The sequence below is a fragment of the Cyprinodon tularosa genome, unplaced genomic scaffold, assembly GCF_016077235.1.
Source record: "Cyprinodon tularosa strain WSP-4 unplaced genomic scaffold, ASM1607723v1 ctg70, whole genome shotgun sequence".
NCBI classification, from domain to species: Eukaryota; Metazoa; Chordata; class Actinopteri; order Cyprinodontiformes; family Cyprinodontidae; genus Cyprinodon; species Cyprinodon tularosa.
Window position 1 is genome coordinate 520,056 of NW_024039452.1, and position 20,495 is coordinate 540,550.

Sequence of the window (20,495 nt, forward strand, 5' to 3'; positions counted from 1 at the left end):
TTAGCGATATAAATCTAGTTAACAAATTAGTAAAAGTATGTAAAAACTCCTTGTTGACTCCAAGATCTGTTTGGCAGCAAAGTGCTTCAAATACATTCCCTGTATGTTTGACATTTATCTTAGTAACCTTTAAGACCAGCAGCAGTTTACGGCCAGTTTCTGAAAATAATCAGGGATTATTTGCACAACCCCTGTTCTACCATTCTTGTGTTTTTAATGGAGATTTTATTTTTCTCTTTGATTATCAGAACATGATACATATTTCTTTGTTTACCATGTGTTTTTTTTTATTCTGTGATTTATATTTAAAAATAAAACTTATGATAAAATGGTCAGAGTATTACAAAAAGCTAGGATTTACATTTGATGTATTAGTACTGCCAAAAAGCATTTATTGACATTTCTGTATCACCTAATTGATAAGCCTGTTATGGTTTGGACCAGTTAGCCGATGAGGTGCTTCAATGTTGATCTTGCTTGGTCTACCATCTATGGTTACCTCACCAATCCTCGTTCAGACGTCTCCATCCAGAGCTGGGCACCCGAAACTAAAGGGGCCTCTGAAGATGTTCATTGAGTTTCTTTTTTTTTTAAGCATCAAGTGTTCCAGATTTTTCTGCTACAATACAAAGTTCCGATCCTCTGAAGCTGTTACCTTCATTACTCTAATTTTGAAATAGAACATTGTACGATTGGTTTGATTAAAAAAAAATGTGTGTTTGGAGTGCATCTGGCATTGCTTGGCACTGCAAGCCGGGGGTGGGGGCCAATGAGTGATGGCTTAGTAGTTAGGCAATTGCGCTTGGAATCCATAGGTTCTGAGTTTAAGCTCCACTCCCACAGACTGCCACTCTGGGTCCCTGAGTGAGAATCCCACACTGCCCCTGGCACCACGTAATGGTGGATGGCTTAAATGCAGAGAGTGGATTTCTCCAGTGGAGATCAATAAAGTTTAATTCATTCATTAAGTTTAGCATCACTGGATCTGGAGAAAGTCTTTCCTCTGTCACCAGCATTTAAAGTTACAATCCTTCTCATCTAGTTTACTTATTATTATTATTATTGATTTTTTCTCTCTCCTTTCTTTCTTGTTGATGACCATGTTTTTTTTAGCTAAGCTCTGTTAGCAGTTGCTAGCTCCAGCTTTTAATGTTACAGATCAGTTAAACATGTTATGCACCAACTTTAAAATAACTTCCGAGCACATTTTAACGTAAATGTTTGGGGTTTTTTTGTCCATCAAAAACAATTCAATAAAATTACCTTGAATATATATCTATATATGTATTTCTGTTTTTTTTCACCTTGTGCTATGTTGGGTTAGTTCAGTATCTGGTTTCTCTTTTTTTATAAATGATTTTAACTTGTAACTTTTTTTTTTAGAAAAAAAACTGAGGATAATACACAGTCGGGGAAGATAGTGAGTTAAAAGTGTAATATTAAATGAAGCGACAAAGAATGTAATCTTAATGGTTGAGAAACCAACTTGCTGTTTTCTGTAATACATGAAAACTATCCATCCATCCATTTTCAAACATGCTTAGTCCCAATTGGGGTCGTGAGGGGTGCTGGTGCCTATCTCCAGCTGTCATTGGGCGAGAGGCGGGGTCCACCCTGGACAGGTCGCCTGTCCATCGCAGGGCAACACAGAGACAAACAACCATTCATGCACACACTCACACCTAAGGAGAATTTAGAGAAGTCAATTAACCTAACAATCATGTGTTTGGACTCTGGGAGGAAGCCGGAGTACCCGGGGAGAACCCACGCATGCTCAGGGAGAACATGCAAACTCCATGCAGAAAGACGCCTGGGTCAGGAATCGGACCCGGAACCTTCTTGCTGCAAGGCAGCAGTGCTACATGAAAACTATTGGGAAAAAAATGTTTTACCACATAATTCCTTAGAAACTATTTAGTAATTTCACTTCTGTAAATTATGGCACTATGAGCACATGAACTCTTTGGTGTAAAGGGAACTAAATCAAGGTGGATAAAGGCTACCCTATTTCAGTTGTTGTCTAAGATAAATGCAAAGCTGAAACCTGAGACGTTTTTATTCTTCTCAAGGTCAGATATCTGATAATAAAAAGAAATAATGTTTGTAAAAATTGCTGACTGCTAATAACAGCAAAGGCAACTGAGCAGCCAAATAGCCTATATTATGGTGTACAGGGACTTTCCAGTTGGAAATGAAAAAATGACATTTCTGAGAGAAATGAAACTTATTGAAATAGCATGGTTCGATGGAAAGTGGAACATATATGAACTTCCTTTTTGAGATTTTCCTTATGTTTGCTCAGAACTCTAAATTGAAATGAATAAAAAGTCAACAAATAAACCCAAAAATACATTTATTTTACATCCAGAGGAACATTTTTAATAACTTCAGTTGGAGTATCGACCATACTGAGTTACTGAGAATACAATCTTTTAAGGTCATTAAGATTAAACTAGATTACAACTAATTTGATGTTAAGATTAATTTACAGCAGTAGCCTTTTCTTACATTAGACTGAGAAAATGTATTTTGATTTAACCCTCCTGTTATCTTTAACCTTGCTAACATATTTTGGTGGTAATATCACCTTAGAAATTTGAAATAATAATTCCTACCCTATTGTTACGTGTTAGGTACTAGATATCTGTCTGTTGAGTGACTACTTGAATAGGCCTGAAAGGAAAAGTCTGGTCAGCAAATAATGGATCTTATCTATGCCTAAAACTAATACGTTTGCAGTGATTTAATGAATTTATTGTTAATGAGTTAAAATATAAAAACAATAACTTTCATCGTGATCTCTGAGTCCAGGAGCGTCCATTTTTGCCCAAATACAGGCTGCGTCTCAATTCGCAGGTTACAGTAACACCTCACTCCTGACAACTTCCGGCAGTGACGTCACGGTGCGGTAAGCCTAGCGCCATTCTCTCCGCTTTATAAGCAAAATCAATGGGAACTACTAGACACATCTTATTCAGCATTTTGAGTAAGAATGTTTTCAAGATGACTTGGATAATAGCGCGTTGTGACAAACACCAGATACAGCACTGGGACTTAATCAATAGCCGATACCGCACCGTGACGTCACCAACCGGTAGGTGACAGTAGTGTATGGCAAGCCTTTTTAACATAAATTCGGTTCAGATAGTCAGTGATTTATTCTCGATATATCTAAAATTGACATTTCTATACAAGTTTATGGTAAATCTGAGGTCATTTCGACTAGTCAGAATGTAATTAGAGATATCTCGAATAGGTATTTTGACTAGTCAAAATATAATTAGAGATATCTTAAATCGCTAAAACGTCTAGAGGAGGCTTCCTCAATACCTACTTTCTCCTTATTGCTGACTTTTCTCTGAAACGCATTCTCTTCTTTCAGTTTAGTGGTGAAAAAGTTGTGTCACCTCATTCACAGAATGCCTTTGCTCAGAAGTTATTTCCGTTGAGCAGAGAGAAAGATTCTGAGGATTGCTCTACAGGTTTAATGAGCCTGTAGAGTTTATGGCTCAACTACACCATTAACTTTGTGAGATATCTATATTGCTATGGAAATATTTTCTATTCTCCACAGCAGAAATTTCTTTTTCTTCATATCCTGTGAACTATTAACCCTTTATAGGGCACTCAGAGGAAATACTTTGAAAATCAGAATTTCACTGGAAAAATGATCTAGAAATAAGTAAAAATGTATTAAATTACGTGTATTTACACTTAATTTGAGCAGGTAAATGAGATAGTTTCCCAATGGAGGATTTTACTCTTGAAATAAAATATAAAAAAAATAAAATAAGATAAGGCAATTATGTTTTCTGATTTTAAATGTAAATTGTCTTATTCCATTGGCAATTGTCTCTTTTGCATCCTCATACCAAAAAAGCACTTATTTTAACCCTTTAAAGCCCGATCCAAGAATAAAACAAAACAGAAAATTACTTTTTTTTTTTTGTTTGAAGTCCTTATTTGGCCTTTGAACAAAATATGCAAAAAGAAAAAACAGAAATACATTTTTGTTATTAATAATTTATTACTATGCGATAAGTCAAGATTATTTTCTGTGTAGTCTTCTGCCCTCTGTTATCAGGTATATCTGATTGTGTACAATAGGATTTTGAGCAAAGTTTTTACCATTAAATTATGCAAAAGGTGTCAGACGCAAAACATTTCAGAAACCGTATGTATCAAATATGATACATTTGGCATTACAGGGTTAAGGAAAAAAATGGCTCATCTAGATTAAATTTTTTTTTTCCAGTGCTCAATCCAGTAGAGTTATTGGAATCCAGGACAAGATTTAAATGGTAAATGGCATGTACTTATATAGCGCCTTTATTCAAGTTAGGAGACTTGACCAAAGCGCTTTACACTACATTAATTCACCCATTCACACACACACTCACACACTGATGGTGGTAAGCTACATTGTAGCCACAGCTGCCCTGGGGCTCACTGACAGAAGCGAGGCTGCCGTACACTGGCGCCACCGGGCCCTCTGACCACCATCAGTAGACGATGCAGGTGAAGTGTGTTGCCCAAGGACACAACGACAATGAAAGTCGGAGTCGGGGTTTGAACCGTCAACCCTTCGATTTCAGGGCAAACTCCTACATTCAATGCCACTGTCGCCCCATTTAACAATAAAGAATGAATGTCAGTGTAATAACAAGAAATATGACTAATGGTGGTGTGTAAAATATAGTTTTTTCCTTGTGTTTTATGCAGCTAAAACAGTCTGTGGTCAAATTGACCCAAAAAAAACCCTGATGTTTATGAAATATGTGTGTAAAAGTCACTAAATATGATTTGAGGCTGAAAAAGGGTGTCATACATGATTTCTATTACGGTAGACACTGAATGAGGGTTAAATTATTTAATATGATCCATCCCAGAAAAACAAAAACATAGGTAGTTCTTTCTGGAGAGAACTACATATTTAGTTATACTTACTAATGTATTTTTTTATTTATTTATGTAGTTCTAGTTACTATGTAGTTGTTTCTGTGATAAAATATTGTATATATTGTTTTATGAATATAAAATTACACAATTTATAGTACCATATTTTCCTGAACCTGAAAAATGTGGATGTCAAATGTACAACATCTACAGTAAATTAAAACATGTGCCTAAATTCTTTTTTTATTATTATTTTTATAATATTGTAATCATTCCACTCTTTAGAAACGTCTTAATCAAATAAACTATTTAAACCAAAAAAATTTAACAGCACTTGTTCACCTGATGACTGTTTCTACAATCTAAGGACTTTATCTGATGCACTTATAGATACATTTCTGTAGCTTTATCTTCTCCAGACAGGCACATGACCTACAGTACATATCCATCAAACTAACACTATGTGGAAGAAGCCACTTCTGACTCAATGCTTTGGTATTCACTTCCTCATTTCTGTAAAACGTTTGAAAGATTTCCAGGCTGACATTCTAACTTCAAGTGAAAAACTGGCAAGTATACAAAAAAATCAAATTAGTTTAAAAGCTTGTATTATAAAACAGTATTAGTAGTTTTGTTTACTACAACTTGTGATAAAAGTGGTTAATTTGTTAATATATTTGTTTAAAGTATCCAAAGTGACTGGAACAGGTCTTAACACATTGTATCCTGATGTCTATACATGTAAAATATGTATCCAGTTGTTCAGACAACTGGATACATATTTTACATGTATCCAGTTGTTCATAAACAACAAACAACAAGCTCGCTTAATAAAGGTAAATCATATTTAAAGACCTTCCAAATTGAAATGCCCTACATCTGCTTAAACAACTTCCTTTTCCACATTAGCCAGCCTCCTCTCTAACACCTTCCACGATGGCTCCCTCTAGTGGCCGATATGAGTAGTACCAACATGGCAACTGAGAATGGTCCTGATGCTGCGCAGATACAGGGCTCAGTGAGGATGCTAAACTGTGTTGCCTCCATTTTTCTTTGGCGCAGTCTCTGTGGCGCAATGGAATAGCGCGCTGGACTTCTAATCCAGAGGCTCCGGGTTCGAGTCCCGGCAGAGATGGGTCACTCTGTATGCCGACATGGCAGATCTGCGACTTTTTTTGTCTGTTTTCCTTTCTCTAAAAAGATGGTCCTTGAAATGACGGTTTTGGTCGTATTCGAACATACAACCCATCTTCCTTTTTTCTGCATTACAGCGTTGTAGTCTAGCTCTCCATACATTTTTTTCAAATTATGATAAAAATACAAAAAAAAAAAAAAAAAGAATGCACCATGCATACAGTACACAACCTTTTATAATGACATAGAGCACAATATACAACAAATTGTCTGTCTCACCAGAGACAGAGTGCTGGATTAATTTTGTTATTTTTTGTTTGTAAAATAATTAAAATAGCTTCTGCTGAAATAAATAACAGTTTCTGTAGCCATGGGATATGCCATTGTTTTTTCTTTTACTTTAAACTTTATTCTTAACCTATCTCTGAAAGTTTTATCCGTGGCTAAAAAAAATGCATTTTCATTCGACTGAGGGGTTTGTTCAGGTTTAGATCAGGTTTACTAAATTCCCCTCACTTGTCAGAACTCACCTATGATACCTTGCTCTCCGTGTGCGTAGGGATATGCAGACACCATGGATGTCTTCATCCTGTAGACAGGAGGACATTTGAAATTGCTATGTAGGGTGCAGTGACGCTAGGGGGCGCTCCAGCAGCGGTATCTGGGAGGGAGTTAAATTGAGGCGACCCGCTGAGATGTGACAGTATGTGAGACAGCTCCAGCCATCAGGACAGCCTACATTAACATACCTCGAATAAAGACAAAACCCATCTATCCATTATATGCCTGGAGCCATTTTATTATCCTGACGTCACCTTAATAAAGTCCATATCAGCTGGAATACACCATGTTCCTCTTCCTTTCTTATAAAGTAATATTCAGTTAATTTAACGGGCAGTATATAACTTATACATATTCTAATGCTGTTATTCTCCATCCATGATGCCAGGTTAGGCATCGAATTGCACTAAATGAGTCGTGTCATATCCAAATAAACATAGTTTAGAATTTGTGTGTATTTGTGTTCATTTACTCATTCTTAAAACTTGTTAGCGTCCTCCGCATAGTTTTTTAAGAAAAGGGGGAAAAACTAAGGCAGTTCTGTGTATGAGAAGGAAAGGAATGTGCTGCTAATGAGAATATGACGTCAAGTCAGAAATAACGAATACGACACCGGAAGTAGAGCGCGATTACGTTAGGGGAACCTTATTTCACTCCTCTAGGCAAGGCAAGGCAAGGCAAGTTTATTTGTATAGCACAGTTAAGTACAAAGACAATGCGAAGTGCTTTACATGATTAAAATATAGGAAAATAAAACAGAATCAAAGCAAGCAAAATAAAATAAATGAAAAATGCAGAAACTGTGATAGGGGGAGCCAATGTAAGGACTTTAGAATAGACTTTAGATCCTATTTTTTTATGTTTTTTTTTTTTTAAATGGACTTTTGGACAGTTGTCATATCTGCAGATTCACCTATTCTCATCTAGGTCATTAGTGAATCCAGCATTATTACATTTTTCTTATTGTGTTGTGTTTTATGTTATCACAATTTTTCCTGTTTTCTGTGTGCCTCCTTTAAATGTAGCCAATTTATACTCTAGATTTTCTTTTTTATTATTATTACTACTACTATTATTATCAATGGCGTAAATATCGGTAAGTAGAGGCTGTATTTGCTTAGGGCCCCCCAACCTCTTTGGGGCCCCGTCACTGACACCTGATAGGCTCACTTCACAATTGTGGACTAGGACGTCTGATTGCAGACGTAATGGTGCGAAAATTTCCTCTTAAAACCCACCTGATTTTAACACGATTGACTGGACCTTATTTATACCCCAACACATGTCAGACATGATGGTGACCAATAGCAAAGCAGACAGTAGTAGCTACTTTTAATTACTATGTTAATAACTGTGTATAGTTCATCAGATGGTTGGTAAAAAAAAATACGCTCATATCATAAAATACGCACATATGTTTCAAACCGCAATAAAGATCTTTAAAGAACGATGAATTTGAGTATTTTATTTTTTACACTACGACTTTTAGGGGTAATCCAGAGTTTTGTACTTCATATGGGGCCCACCCAGATAATGTTGCTTTTTTGAATATTTTTGTGTCGTCACGCCATTGATTATTATTATTGTTATTATTATTATTATTATTATCTAGCACTACTTTAAAATAAACTGAAGTGAATTCAATTCAATTCAGTTTATTAATATAGCACCAATTCACAACACATGTCATCTCAAGGCACTTTACAGTTCAACCAGTCAAATTGATTAAAAGTTTTCTATCTAAGGAAAACCAGTTGATTGCAACTATTGACTCTTCAGCAATCCCTCAAACTAAGCATGCTTGTAGCGACAGTGGAGAGGAAAAACTCCCTTTTAACAGGAAGAAACCTCCAGCAGAACCAGGCTCAGTTGATTTTATTTTGAAATCCAAGAAAGGAAGTAGAAGCGGTCATTGCTGTAAGCAGACTCTAGTAGAAAACGGACTGTCGCTGAAGAGCAGAGGTGAAAAGATACAAGGGAAGAAACTGGGACCTATAGAAATGGTGTAACCGCCAGCGAGTCCGAACCGAATCAGAGGGTCAGATGTGGAGGAGGTCCGCTTGAATTTTTAGTTGTTGTTTTTTCTAAGTCATTGTTAGAAGTCAGCAAACTCTCGCTTTTTGATGCCGTCCTCACGGAGGTCTGAGCCACTAACGGACTTATTGGTCGGTTGAACCATGCAGAGGCTGCTGCTCCTGAGTTTGGCGTTCGGTCTCCACTCTGGTAAGGCTGCATGTCGGATTACATTTCCATCGCTAATGTAACCTGATGTAACAATAAGCCAGGCTTCTATCCTGAAGCATTTTATAGGATTTCTCAGCATTCCCATATAGGCGTCGCAGCGATGGATCACCTTTAGCGCGTGCCGTTGCGCGTGCACGTTCAGCCACCCAGAACGGTGTGTTAACTTGGTCATTTTATTTCCACAAATGTCTCGGGCACGTCTAAATTTGCGGTCGACGTGGGCGCGTGCATGCGCTGGACAGGACTTTCTATTCCAGCGCGCGCACTGGCCTAAATGACCTTTGTGCACGTGAGCGAAGCCGTCCGCGTGCTGTTTTTAAGACGGCCGGTGATGTGAGGCGATGAGGACGTGCCCGGAATGACAGTGATTGACTACAGACAGCGGCTCCTGCTAACCAGCTCCAATAAATAAAAACACCCATCAGAAGCCTGTATCCTCCTCCCCATGGCTCCTACCTGTGAGCCTTGGTTTCACCCTGTGCACAAAAGGCACCACCATTACATCTGGCTCTCTCACCCTCCCCAATTTATGTACCTTCTTTACACAATGGGCTGTCAGGTAGGTTATTTATTCCTTTATGACAGTCACAGCTGGAGCCCTTGTTGCTAGGAGACAGGAGGCTGAGATGGGAGGAAATGATGCTTGTCATTTTCCCCTAGCTACCTGTTTGATTGAGCTACATCTGCATATTTCCTTTTTTTATTTCACCTCATTGTACACCACAGCCAGCCGGGAGCGTGCACGCTGACTGGACCACCGACCACTCCATCATAGGTAGGGGGTGTGCGTGTTCAGGGATGGCAAGGTATAGAAAGAGATGATGTCACCATGTCTGCCAGGCTTTTCAGATCCCCTAGTTTGCTGAAGCTCAGCCTCTGTACACGTTCATCCTTTTGTGTCTCATTGCTCCTTTATGACTCTGTAATCTCTTTATTGCTCCAATATGTGTTCTTATACACAAAAGTATTCATCCAAACTGGTCTTCCTCCATATATTAATATGAAAATGCTGCCTTGGACACTGATGTGTAAAATCTCAACTGTTATGTCCATTTCCTTTTTTTCTGGGCTACAGAAATAATATAGCTCTACAATAAATCTCCAAATGAGTGGCATTAAACTCCTTCTTCTTCTGGTCCACGTAGCCAGGCTCTCATCTCTTTATTAAACCAGGAAAACACCATAACCTGGCCTCTAATTTGCACATATGTAATTGTCTCTTAATAATTAGGTGGTTATTAGCGGAGGTGCTAATTAAAGCTTTGATGTATCAGAACGCCTTATTTAAAGACAGTGCTTGCTAGTGTTGTGTCTCTGTTTTAGTGGCTTCCTTCAGTATCTCCTTGTTTCTACATATGATCATCACTAGTAACTCTCAAGCTCTTAAATGTTACTCCATAATCAATCTTTGAAAACTCTCCCCCTCAACTTACCAATAAGCCTTATGTCCACAGGGCTGGACTTAACGGACGGCAGTCCACTTAAAGTGCTGAGTCGGACTGAGGCCTGATCTTGTGCAGCTGGACCATTTGACACCTGGTGCAGACCCAGGCCATGATCTGCTGCAGCCAGGATGATTCTCTAGGCTCCTGTTCTGAGTCACACAGCAAAGCTGTGAATCATACACCTTAATGGATTTTCCCCCTGCATTAAGCTTACAAAAATATCTACAGATTGGATAAAGTCAGACACATTTGGAGAGATTTTTACACTGTCTGAAAAAGGGGGTTGGTGGTCAGATTTAATGGTTTCAGTTTGCTTTGTTAATGAGTCAGAGGGGGCAGTAAATAGCTCATATGAAAAGGAACATTATAAAAGCATCATAATAAATCAGCTGATGTGAGCTTGGCATTTACCTCTAATTAAATTCTTACGTCTTCCTGATTTATTTCATATACTGTCACTGATTTCAGCTGGTTTTTAAAAAAGAATTATCTCTATTTTGATATGGGAGCATAGACATACTGAGTGCTACCAGGAACTGATATCATTTCTCATTATGGATAATGGCACTTTGTGAGGATGACCAAAAGTTAGCAAAATCCAGTATCGGAAAGATCATTAAAAATGAAGTCTAAGGATGACGGCTCCAGGTTAATTCAGGGTGCAACAGAGTGAGAGAGAGCAAGACTTTCATCAGATAACAGGAAGGATAAACATAGAAGTGCAAGGTCGCTGGTTTATTTTTTGTCTTTTTGAGCTCCCAACATCCATTTGCATTGGAGGATGTTTAAAAAAGGGCACATTTGGCAAAGTTAATTTTAATTTAGTTTATTTACAATACATATCATCTTTTAACACAACAGAGAATTAATTTGAACCATAGAGTCAGATTGCTTAAAAGTTTTTATATAAGGAAACCTGGTTGACTGCATCGAGTAAAACCACTTAAAGTTGGTGGGCTGGTTGGCTGCCACAGAAAGGAGAAAAGAAAGTTCCAGAAAAATGTATATTTTTTTTAGCCATATTAACTGTGCTAATGCTAATCATAGCTGAAGTCATTAGCTCAAATATAGCTTCTGTCAATCATCAAGACATTGTTTAGATATCCCTGTTTTGCAGCTAATGGTCTTTATCACAGCAACCTTTGTCTAAATAATTTTATATAATTACGTTTTAGCTTTTAGATTCAACTGGAAATTTTTTTTATTATCAGGTCAAAGCTGTACAGACTCTGATATCAGCGTAAACATTCAGTAGATTCTCTAAAATGTAGCCATTCATCACAGTCTAAATCAGTTGAAACTATAATGCAACAAATATTTGATAAACATATATTTTAGAAAAAAATGAGAAGTCACATTCCTGTGTATTTTTAGTAAACATGCTTAGATTGCTTTTTGTCAGAGCAATGAGGAAAGTAAAATCTTAGCTGCATTCGACACCTCAGTGATGAATCCTCGCACCCCTAACGCTGTGTTTTATGTCCTTTGTGTAAATAGGTAACAGCAGAGCTGTTAGACAAACCCTTGAATGCTTACAACTAGGAATGAGTCAAACATAAGGGGACCAGTAAAAACATTGCTCCTTTTGGATTTCCAGCACGGTGGTGGGCTAATGGGAGAAGTCATCTGAAACAAAATTGAAATGCAACATACTTTAACTCTACTTTCGTAGCTAATTCAGGAATTTGTATATATTGCCAGAATAACACTGAATACATCAAGTTTAACTTTCAAAAAAGTAAAAAATAAATCCACTGGACTTTGTTTCCAAGTTTGAAGATGTTTCGCTTCCCATCCAGGAAGCTTTTTCAATTGAAAATGCCTAAAATAACGATGAGTTCAAAGCTTTATAGAGTGGACCGTAGATAAAGCCTTGTTTTGGCTTAGAAAACATGCAAATTGAACCGTGTCCACCCCTTTGGGCTCGTTTGGGTTCAATACCTGCAATACCCCATACTTGTCTATGTCTCTGAAAGAGGAGTCATTAAAGGGAATTGTTGGTGCGCCACAATCTATCACATATAGCAAAATCCTGACCTGGGAGGTCTTGCTCTGATAATGCTTCTGGAAAATTTAACCTGAGCAGTAAATGTTGCTACTTTAGTACTGTTAGGTTTATTCTTAATACATCATGTGCATTGTTACTTTGTTACAGTTTTACCCAGTTTGAGTTAAGAGTAGTAAATAACTTGCTCCCAGGAAAAGAACCGGAAGGGAAGTCCAGAGGCGCAACTGCCTTCAAGGGGACATAACTTCCTCATTTAACATTACCCTACAAATAAAGGCGTTTCTGTGTGAGGGTTCTTCCTGTTAAAATGGAGTGGTTGCTTTCCACTTTCACTGCATGCTTTGTCAGGGGAACGAGTTGCTGCAAAAATGAAAGACCTGATTATATCAACTGTTCGTTCTTAGATAGATAACCTTCTACTGATTGGCTTTATCCAACTGACTGCTAGTGGGTTTGAACTAGGGCTGCAACTTACGATTATTTTAAGATTAATAATAGGATAGCAAAAAGTTTCTGAAAACTTATTTAAAAATTAAACCAGCTGAAACTAAAACTTTTTGACAACTATACATTTACTGACGAAAAAAAATTGTTTTATCTTAAATACAAACTTTTTACATAATTTATTTAGGGCTGAAACTATCTGATTAATCCTGATTCATCGATTATTTAAATAGTCATGACCTAATTTATTAATCAATAATTAAATGGAGTTTAGAGACTCAAGCGACCCACTCAGAGCAGTAATTATACCAAGATTGTAAAAAAAATAAAAAAAAAATATATATATATATATATATAAAAATTTTGCATGTAGATAAAAAAAAAACAAAAAACATTTTCATTTGTCAATATGCTCTATCCAGAACCCCTCAAGTGGAAAAAGTTTAAGTTTCACCTGGTTTCATTTCGTAAAAAGTCTTCTTTAAGGAATCTTTTAATATAATTAATTAATAAAAAAAAAAATTGCGACATATTATTTAATTTGCAAAATAATTGATAGTTGCAACCTTAATCTTTTTACATTTTTGCTATAATTGCTACTTAAGGTGGGTTGCTCTGTTAGCTAAAGGCACATTTTAGAGTCTCTACACACTCCCGTTAACGATTATTCATTACTATATTAGTTGACGATTATTTCAAAAAGTCAATTTTTACAATTAATCCAATTTTCAGGCCTAGTTTGAACTTGAGTGTAAGTACGATTGTATCTGATCTCAATACGCTTAATTTTACACAATTGACAGAGACATGTTATGCAACAAAAACATAGTTTTTGTGGAGTTAAAATTGGTCAATAAGAAGTTGAAATACTTGGATTGGTTGAAATACTTTAAAAATATATATTTAAAAATAATGAAAAGCAGGGAAAGAGGAGGAAAAGAATGTGTGAATAAGTTGTATCATCTTTGAAAGATCTAACATTTTCTGGTTCCCCAGCTGGATAAACGGTTCCAGAACAATGCATAGTTTTTTTGAAAGTGGAGAACTTTGCTCTTCTTGGCTAACTAAGCATTTTTTTCTGGTGCTGAATCTTCTCGGTGTGCTTTGGGGTGACATGAAAGGGGAATTTTAGCTGTTATGTTGGAGCTAAATCAGGGAAATCCCCACAAGTTAATAAAGTTAGTTTTGGTAACTTTTTTTTTTTAACAGGATTCTGATTTTTCTCTTTTACAGAAAAGTGTCCTATATTTATTTCTGCCACTGAAAGCAACCGGTGAAAAAGCTTGGGTTTGGAGTCAGGGATCATGTACTTTTTTTGATAGAAACCTTTGGCACAGTTGTGTGTGACATGCTTGTCTTTGTTTCAAAGTAAGGCTTCGGCATCCCGAACGGCTGTTATGGAGAAGGAAAATCACAGAGGCAGATGTTTCATTATCTAACTGCCGCTCGCAGATAAATCCAATCAGAAGTGTGCATCTTCTGCTGTTAAGTGAATGTTTCGCTTTTAAAAACCCCTGTAATGTGATTGTCTTTGAATGGCTGGAGGGGTGATCGGAGTTTTAAAAAGAAAGTGGAGGAAAAAAGTGAAACCCGTTTCTTTATGTTCAGCATTACCTGAAGTAGGGAGGAAGGCCGTATCCCATGGGACCGGATCTCTGGTTTTTTTCGTTTTGGCCGGGTTTTACAGCCAGGAACGGTTTTGGTTGGGGTTCATTTTGGAGGGTGGGTTCAGCATGGAGAAGCCGTCTTGCTGGGCAGGTGGGTACAGCCCGAAAAAAGAGAGTATTAACTTTTGAATTGTTTGCTTTAAAGATTGCATTTTGGGGGTTTGAGGGGGGGGTGAAAAGAGAAGCGAACTAGGAAAGAGGAAAGTAAGCAAGGGATGCGGAGGAGGAGTGGACAGAGAAAGGGTCCATTATCAGGGCTGGCTGCCCTCTCAGCTGGGACAGAATGTGGTCGAGCTCAGAGGCGACAGGCAGGGTGGGGTTTGGGGGGGGAGCGCTGTATCCCCCACCCCACTATTGGAGGTTAATCACTTGTAATCTTACTAAAACTTCTTCAATTCCCTCAACATGATCCTTTTTTATGCTTACCGAAGTGCATTCCCTTTTGTCCCATGCTGGACTAACCCAACCGTTTCTTTTTTACTTGGACACCCTAACCCCAACACCCCCCAACCCACGCCCCAAATATCCACCAACGAAACTATTACTGCTTCTCTTTCCATCTCCCCCTTCCTCACTGGCTCTCTAATAAGTTCCAGATGTGGTTCTTGCATTCCTTTGGTCGGCGGAGAGAGAAAGAAGAGGGGGGGGAATGAGTTGGGGGAGGGGATAGGAGGAGAGGCACATGAATTGAAACAGGGAGCACATGATGAGCAAGAGGAACCCATGTACTGCAAAAGACACTAAACAAAATTAACTGGCAAACCTGAGCGATTTTAGGTTTCTCCATTTGGGAGGAGGGTGTTAGATCTGCAATCTAGAAACTTTTAGGACATACTTTTTCTCGTTCCTCTCCGTTTTCCCCCTTCCTCCTCCTCCTCTTCCTTCTCCTCGTCCTCCTCGCCCCCCTCCTTCTCCAGGAATGTTGCCGGAGCTGATGTCACTCTCCCAGTTGGTTCTCCAAAGCAGGGACAGGGCCTTTGAGGCACACAGATCAAACTCACTTCATCTATCTTCCCCCCCTTTACCATAACAACATCAGGGTCAGCATCCGAACTAAAGCGATGCAGTGCTTGTCGTTCTCTTTCTTATGCCTGCGGGCTAAAATCGCTGCCGACTAATGACTGACCATAGCGGTAAAAGTCATCAATGTCTTTGAAGTCGGGTCATTAAAACAATGCAGTGAAGATGCGTGCCCCACTCAAGGTTTCCAGCTGTCAACTTAATGCCGTAACCTCGAGCAGAGCTCTCTTCAATGCTGCCTGTTCTTGGTCTGAAATGCAAATGAGATTTTACCCAATTTCCATTTTTGCAAGTCATCTCAAGTTGATGGAAAATGTGCTTCAAGGCCCAAAAAAATTGGAAGTCCAGCCATTGAAGGCATTCTATAAGGTTTTAAAGCCTGATTGTGGGCCCCACAGCAAAAACTGATCAGAAAAATAAGTGAAAATTTCTTGGAGAAGTGTATATTTTGAGTGTAAGTGTAAAAGATAATTAAAATGTTTTTTTTACTTCGTGTTTTAGGTTCAAAAATTTTAATCCATTGGTATTTTTACCATAACCTGCCATAAACCAGACTGATGGTTCTGTTTGAATGTATCCATCTGAAAAGGCTTTGGATTTGGAAGGAATATTCAGTATAATTCCTTTAATTGGGTAAAGCACCAAGCGACACCTGCCTCCCATGTCAAGCTTTTAGCCAATCACAGCAGTTGTGACTTAACGCATTCTTGATTTTTTTCACAACTATTGGGGTTAACTGATAAAACAAACTCTTACCAAATCCGGTCAAAGGAACGTGCAAATATCTTTCCCATCCACAGAAGCACATATTGTGACCATTTGCTTATATTAGGGTTGTCAAAAGTATCGATACTCAAAAAAGTATCGATACTGAAACGTTGTATCCGGATACAATACTCATTTTCAAAAGTATCGATACAGCCATCTAAAGTGCAGAATAGTGGAAAATGCACTTGCTTAATATCAAACTTGCTTAATATTGTGCACAGCATACAACCTCAAAATATTATTCTTATTGTTTTTTATTTATTTCTTGTATTTTTTTATTAATGAAAATATTTCTGTTGAATTTTAGAGTCTTTGTTTTTATTCTTGTGGTATCGAAAAGGGTATCGGGTATCGAATATTTTACTTAGTATCGGTATCGAGTTGAAAAGTTTAGTATCGTGACAACACTAGCTTATATATAGAGGGTATTCCTGCTAAAACCAAACAACCATGTTTGTTTCTCTTCAGTCTGCCTCTTCGGGTTGACCTCACACATGTCACTGCATTTCATTGGTTTTAAACATTTGAATTCACAAACTTCGCAACAATTCATCTTACCTGCAAGGTAAATTTTACCTACCTACTCAAATTAAAGCAACACTGTGTAACTTTTGACCCAAGTGTTACTTTCATTTGAAATATATAAAGTTATTTTTAACTCACTCTGCAGCATTTGGCATGAATCGATGATCTGTCAGACATATTTTTGCCTCTCAGTTTAAGGTTTGAATCACTGGATTGCTGATAGCCCCAAAAAAAGGCTTCATGCTGCCATATTGGTACTCCCCACTCCCATGGAGAAGTGCCATAAAAATGCCTATGTGTGTAGCATTTAAGTGCAAAATCAAGCATTTTGCCAGCTGTGGAAAGATGTTTCACAGGTAATTTTTAAGGCGGTGGATGTGCTAACCAAGAAAATCCATATATACCCCGAAGTATCCCATAGTTTAGTATGTTGCATAGTCTGGCTATCTCGGACTGACTCGAAGACATTGACTAAGGTAGCCAATGACATTGTGTCCAACATTCGAAACTAGTAAGTAGAGTAAATAGAAAGTAATTCACTGTGAAATGTCAATGTGGTAATTCTTTATTAAGTGGATGATGCTGTCGTTTTTGTAGGTTTTGTTTTATTTCTCATTTCATGAAGTCATGTGCTAAAACATATACAAAAAGCAACTCAAACATTTTAAAAGGCTAATGCACAGACAAAGCATAAAATTATATTGTGTCATTCATGCATAATTTGCAAATAGGAAAATACTATAGCTTTAAAAGACATGTACTTGTAATTCAGTGTTCATGTAAAATCTTATATGTATTATTGAATTACCACAACAATGTTATCAATACATGTATATTACATGTACATCATCAATTTAGCACTTTTGGCACATCTGTATTATTATACTCCTTTAAATTAAATTAATTTTATTCTGATGGATTTGTATGATATTTAATACTTCATTGACTTCATACTGATTATGCAATGTGATGTACCTTTTTTTTAATATAAGTTAAACTTAATCTACTTACGCTATGCAACAGCAAGTGTGTGTCAAAGTGATGAATTTATCTTTATTTTAAAAGTCTTAAGCCCCATTGAAAATGAGAACATCTTCATTGCTCGATGCTGTAGTGCACATATTGTTTACACTATGACCAGTCTAACTGGGGTGTACCAATATGGCCGCCGGTGGCTTCACTTCAACGGGCTATCAGCAATCCAGTGAATAAATAGAGATCAGTGGTTTGAATCTAGAGGGGTGAATGTGGTCTTGTCTTTAAAAGTAACTGCATGGCTTCTTACTCTGTTGCTTCAAAATGGTCTGCTTACAGATTTCAGAACACAGAGGGAGACTTTAGACTTTAGATTTTATGACAGTTCTGTGCTATTAGTTGCTTTCTAGCCTTGCCAGCTAGACTAATTAACGCTGTGTGTATAGCATATTAGTCAGACAAGGAGCAGGTAGAGTCCAATTTGAGTGCAATTCTGATTTATGCCTCGTGTAAATCCGTCTGGCTAGTCGCTTTCAGGTATGCCAAACATGGAACTTACCCCACCAAGCAAAATTAGGTTGAAAAGACATTAAAATGATGACCTGATTTATGTCCAAACCACGTCTAAATTTGGTTGAAAAGTGAAAGGTGAAAAGCCGCAATTTTCAGATAGTTGAAAAGACGTTAAAAACTGGGTTTGCAAGGTCTTTTTTATTATTGGACTAAAGTGGGATGATATCAGATTGACAGAACTCAACAGCTATTTCTGGTCTAAATCAAGACTATCATGTACCGACAAGATATAGCCTAAAAACTAACGTCTAATGACGTCTGGTGTTTGAGGGGATAGTCCTAGCTTCCACCATGGCTAAAACGTATACAATGCTATTTTAAGTGCGAATACACTTATTTCAGCATAGTTAAAGGGTTCTTATCAGGATTATGTATGCTATGCTTTTCTTTATGTTGGAGGTGATGTTCATATCTCTCCATAGTATATTGATTTTTCAATTGACCCAGAAATGTTGCTCTGATCCACCGCCCCTTTTGTGGAGGAAAAAGAAAACACTCTGACCAGGAAAAACATTCCGTCTGATCATACAAAAATTGGTTCTCTTTCTACTGATAGGGCAGAAGCAAACATGTTCGCCTGCCTCACTGCAAAAAAATACAGATCTAAGTTAGTCGTCTTTTCTCAAAATAAGTAATTTTTCTTGAATTGAATAGACACATTGCCAATGGAATTCTAAAAAAGTTAAAAAACAATCCACTCTTTTTCAATTAAAAATGTCAGAAATATCGTTGAGTTCGAAGCTTTATACAGTAGCCCAACAAAGTCTTCTTTTTATTTAGAAAACGTGCAAATTGAAACGGACGAACGGGTCAACCCCTTAGGAATGGAATAAGACAATTTACTTTTAAAATAAGAAAAAAATTGACTCCAGTCTCTTATTTCAAGTGTATAACATCTAATTCTCTATTTTTAGGAGTAAAAATGCTCCACCCCTTGGCAGATAATCTTATTCACCTACTCAAATGAATGGTAAATACCGTAATTTTCCGACTATAAGTAGTGACTTTTTCCCCTTTTTTCGACCTTGCGGCTTATATAACAATGCGGCTTATCTATAGAGTTTTACAGCTAACTGCCACTAGGGTAATACGGTACCTAAATCTATGGATTTTACCATCCACCATGTTGATGTCGCAATTGCTTCAACACACAAGTAGCCGCGTGCGCGGGAATGCGGATGTCCTGCGGAGGCAGACTCCGAGAAAGACGGACATTGCGGGCGCAAGACAGTTTTTGTGACACCCTCATTAAGGAAAACAAACGTTGAAATGCATATGATGCAGCTTTTAAGTTAAAGGCTGTCAATTTGGCAATAAACGAATGAAATAGAACCGCTGCATGTAACCTTGGAATCAACGAGTCAATGGTGAGACGTTGGAGACGCCAGCAGGAAGAATTGTCTCAATTCAATTGTGTTGAAATGTTAATAAATAGGAGCTTCCCCAAACAGTTGCCTCTTTCCCAACAATCCTCTCTGTGTACGAATCATATGGTAATTAAACATAAAAAACCTGCGACTTATAGTCCGGTGCGGCTTGTATATATACAAATCGTGCAATTTAGCTTCTACGGCTTATATTTAGGTGCGGCTTATAGTCCGAAAATTACGGCACACTCCTTTTAAGACATTTTTTTTATCATTTTAGATTGTTTTTTCAGTGCTGTAAGTGCTCAGGTTGAGTCGATGAAAGAGTGGAGCTCGAACTCAGAACCTCAGGATTCCGAGCTCTATACCCTAACCACCATGCCGCCACTCCCCTAAACTGAGAATGAGGGAGGAGATGGGGTGAGTTGGGTGAAAGTTTGCTTTCGTGTGGGAGAGAGAATATCATAACAAAAACACCAGCATCTCACACAAATTTAAAAACACGGTTACACAAAAATGTAGAACACAATCAATTTCCATTTACTTGAACTGGAAAAAAAGCGACAATTGCCCCTGTTACTCAAAAATGATAAAATATGTTAATTATTACGATGAAACGGTTATTAATTCCAGGAGATAACCCCCCCACCACCCAAATGGGTATGTGGGTATTTAAAATGGATGAATGTCCTCTGATTTTTATTTTGTATGTGTGTGTGTGGCACAAATGGCCTCATTTTGTAGTAGAGTCAGAAACCAGGGTGGAGAGAGAGAGAAGGAAGACATTCAGCAAAGGTCTCTGGGTCAGGATTCAACCCTGGGGCAGCTGCGTCGAGGACTAAGACCTCTGTATATACGTCTCACGGTC

At 37.7% G+C, this 20,495-nt stretch overlaps 1 protein-coding gene and 1 non-coding gene across 4 annotated transcripts in view; both read left to right on the plus strand.

The window, feature by feature from the left end:
- Nucleotides 1-5,957: 5,957 nt before the first annotated feature.
- Nucleotides 5,958-6,031, plus strand: trnar-ucu. Its single transcript has one exon. It is a non-coding gene; the product is annotated as a tRNA-Arg (tRNA).
- Nucleotides 6,032-8,522: 2,491 nt separating this feature from the next.
- kirrel1a (kirre like nephrin family adhesion molecule 1a) overlaps nt 8,523-20,495 on the plus strand; it is a 67,789-nt gene continuing 55,816 nt past the window's right edge. For 2 of the 3 annotated variants that reach the window (XM_038268405.1, XM_038268407.1), the window contains exon 1: nt 8,524-8,814. In XM_038268405.1, the coding sequence (XP_038124333.1) occupies nt 8,769-8,814 (46 nt within the window). In that variant the 5' untranslated portion in view covers nt 8,524-8,768. Of the gene's footprint in view, nt 8,815-20,495 lie in introns of all 3 variants that reach the window. The other variant, XM_038268406.1, reaches the window with a different exon arrangement.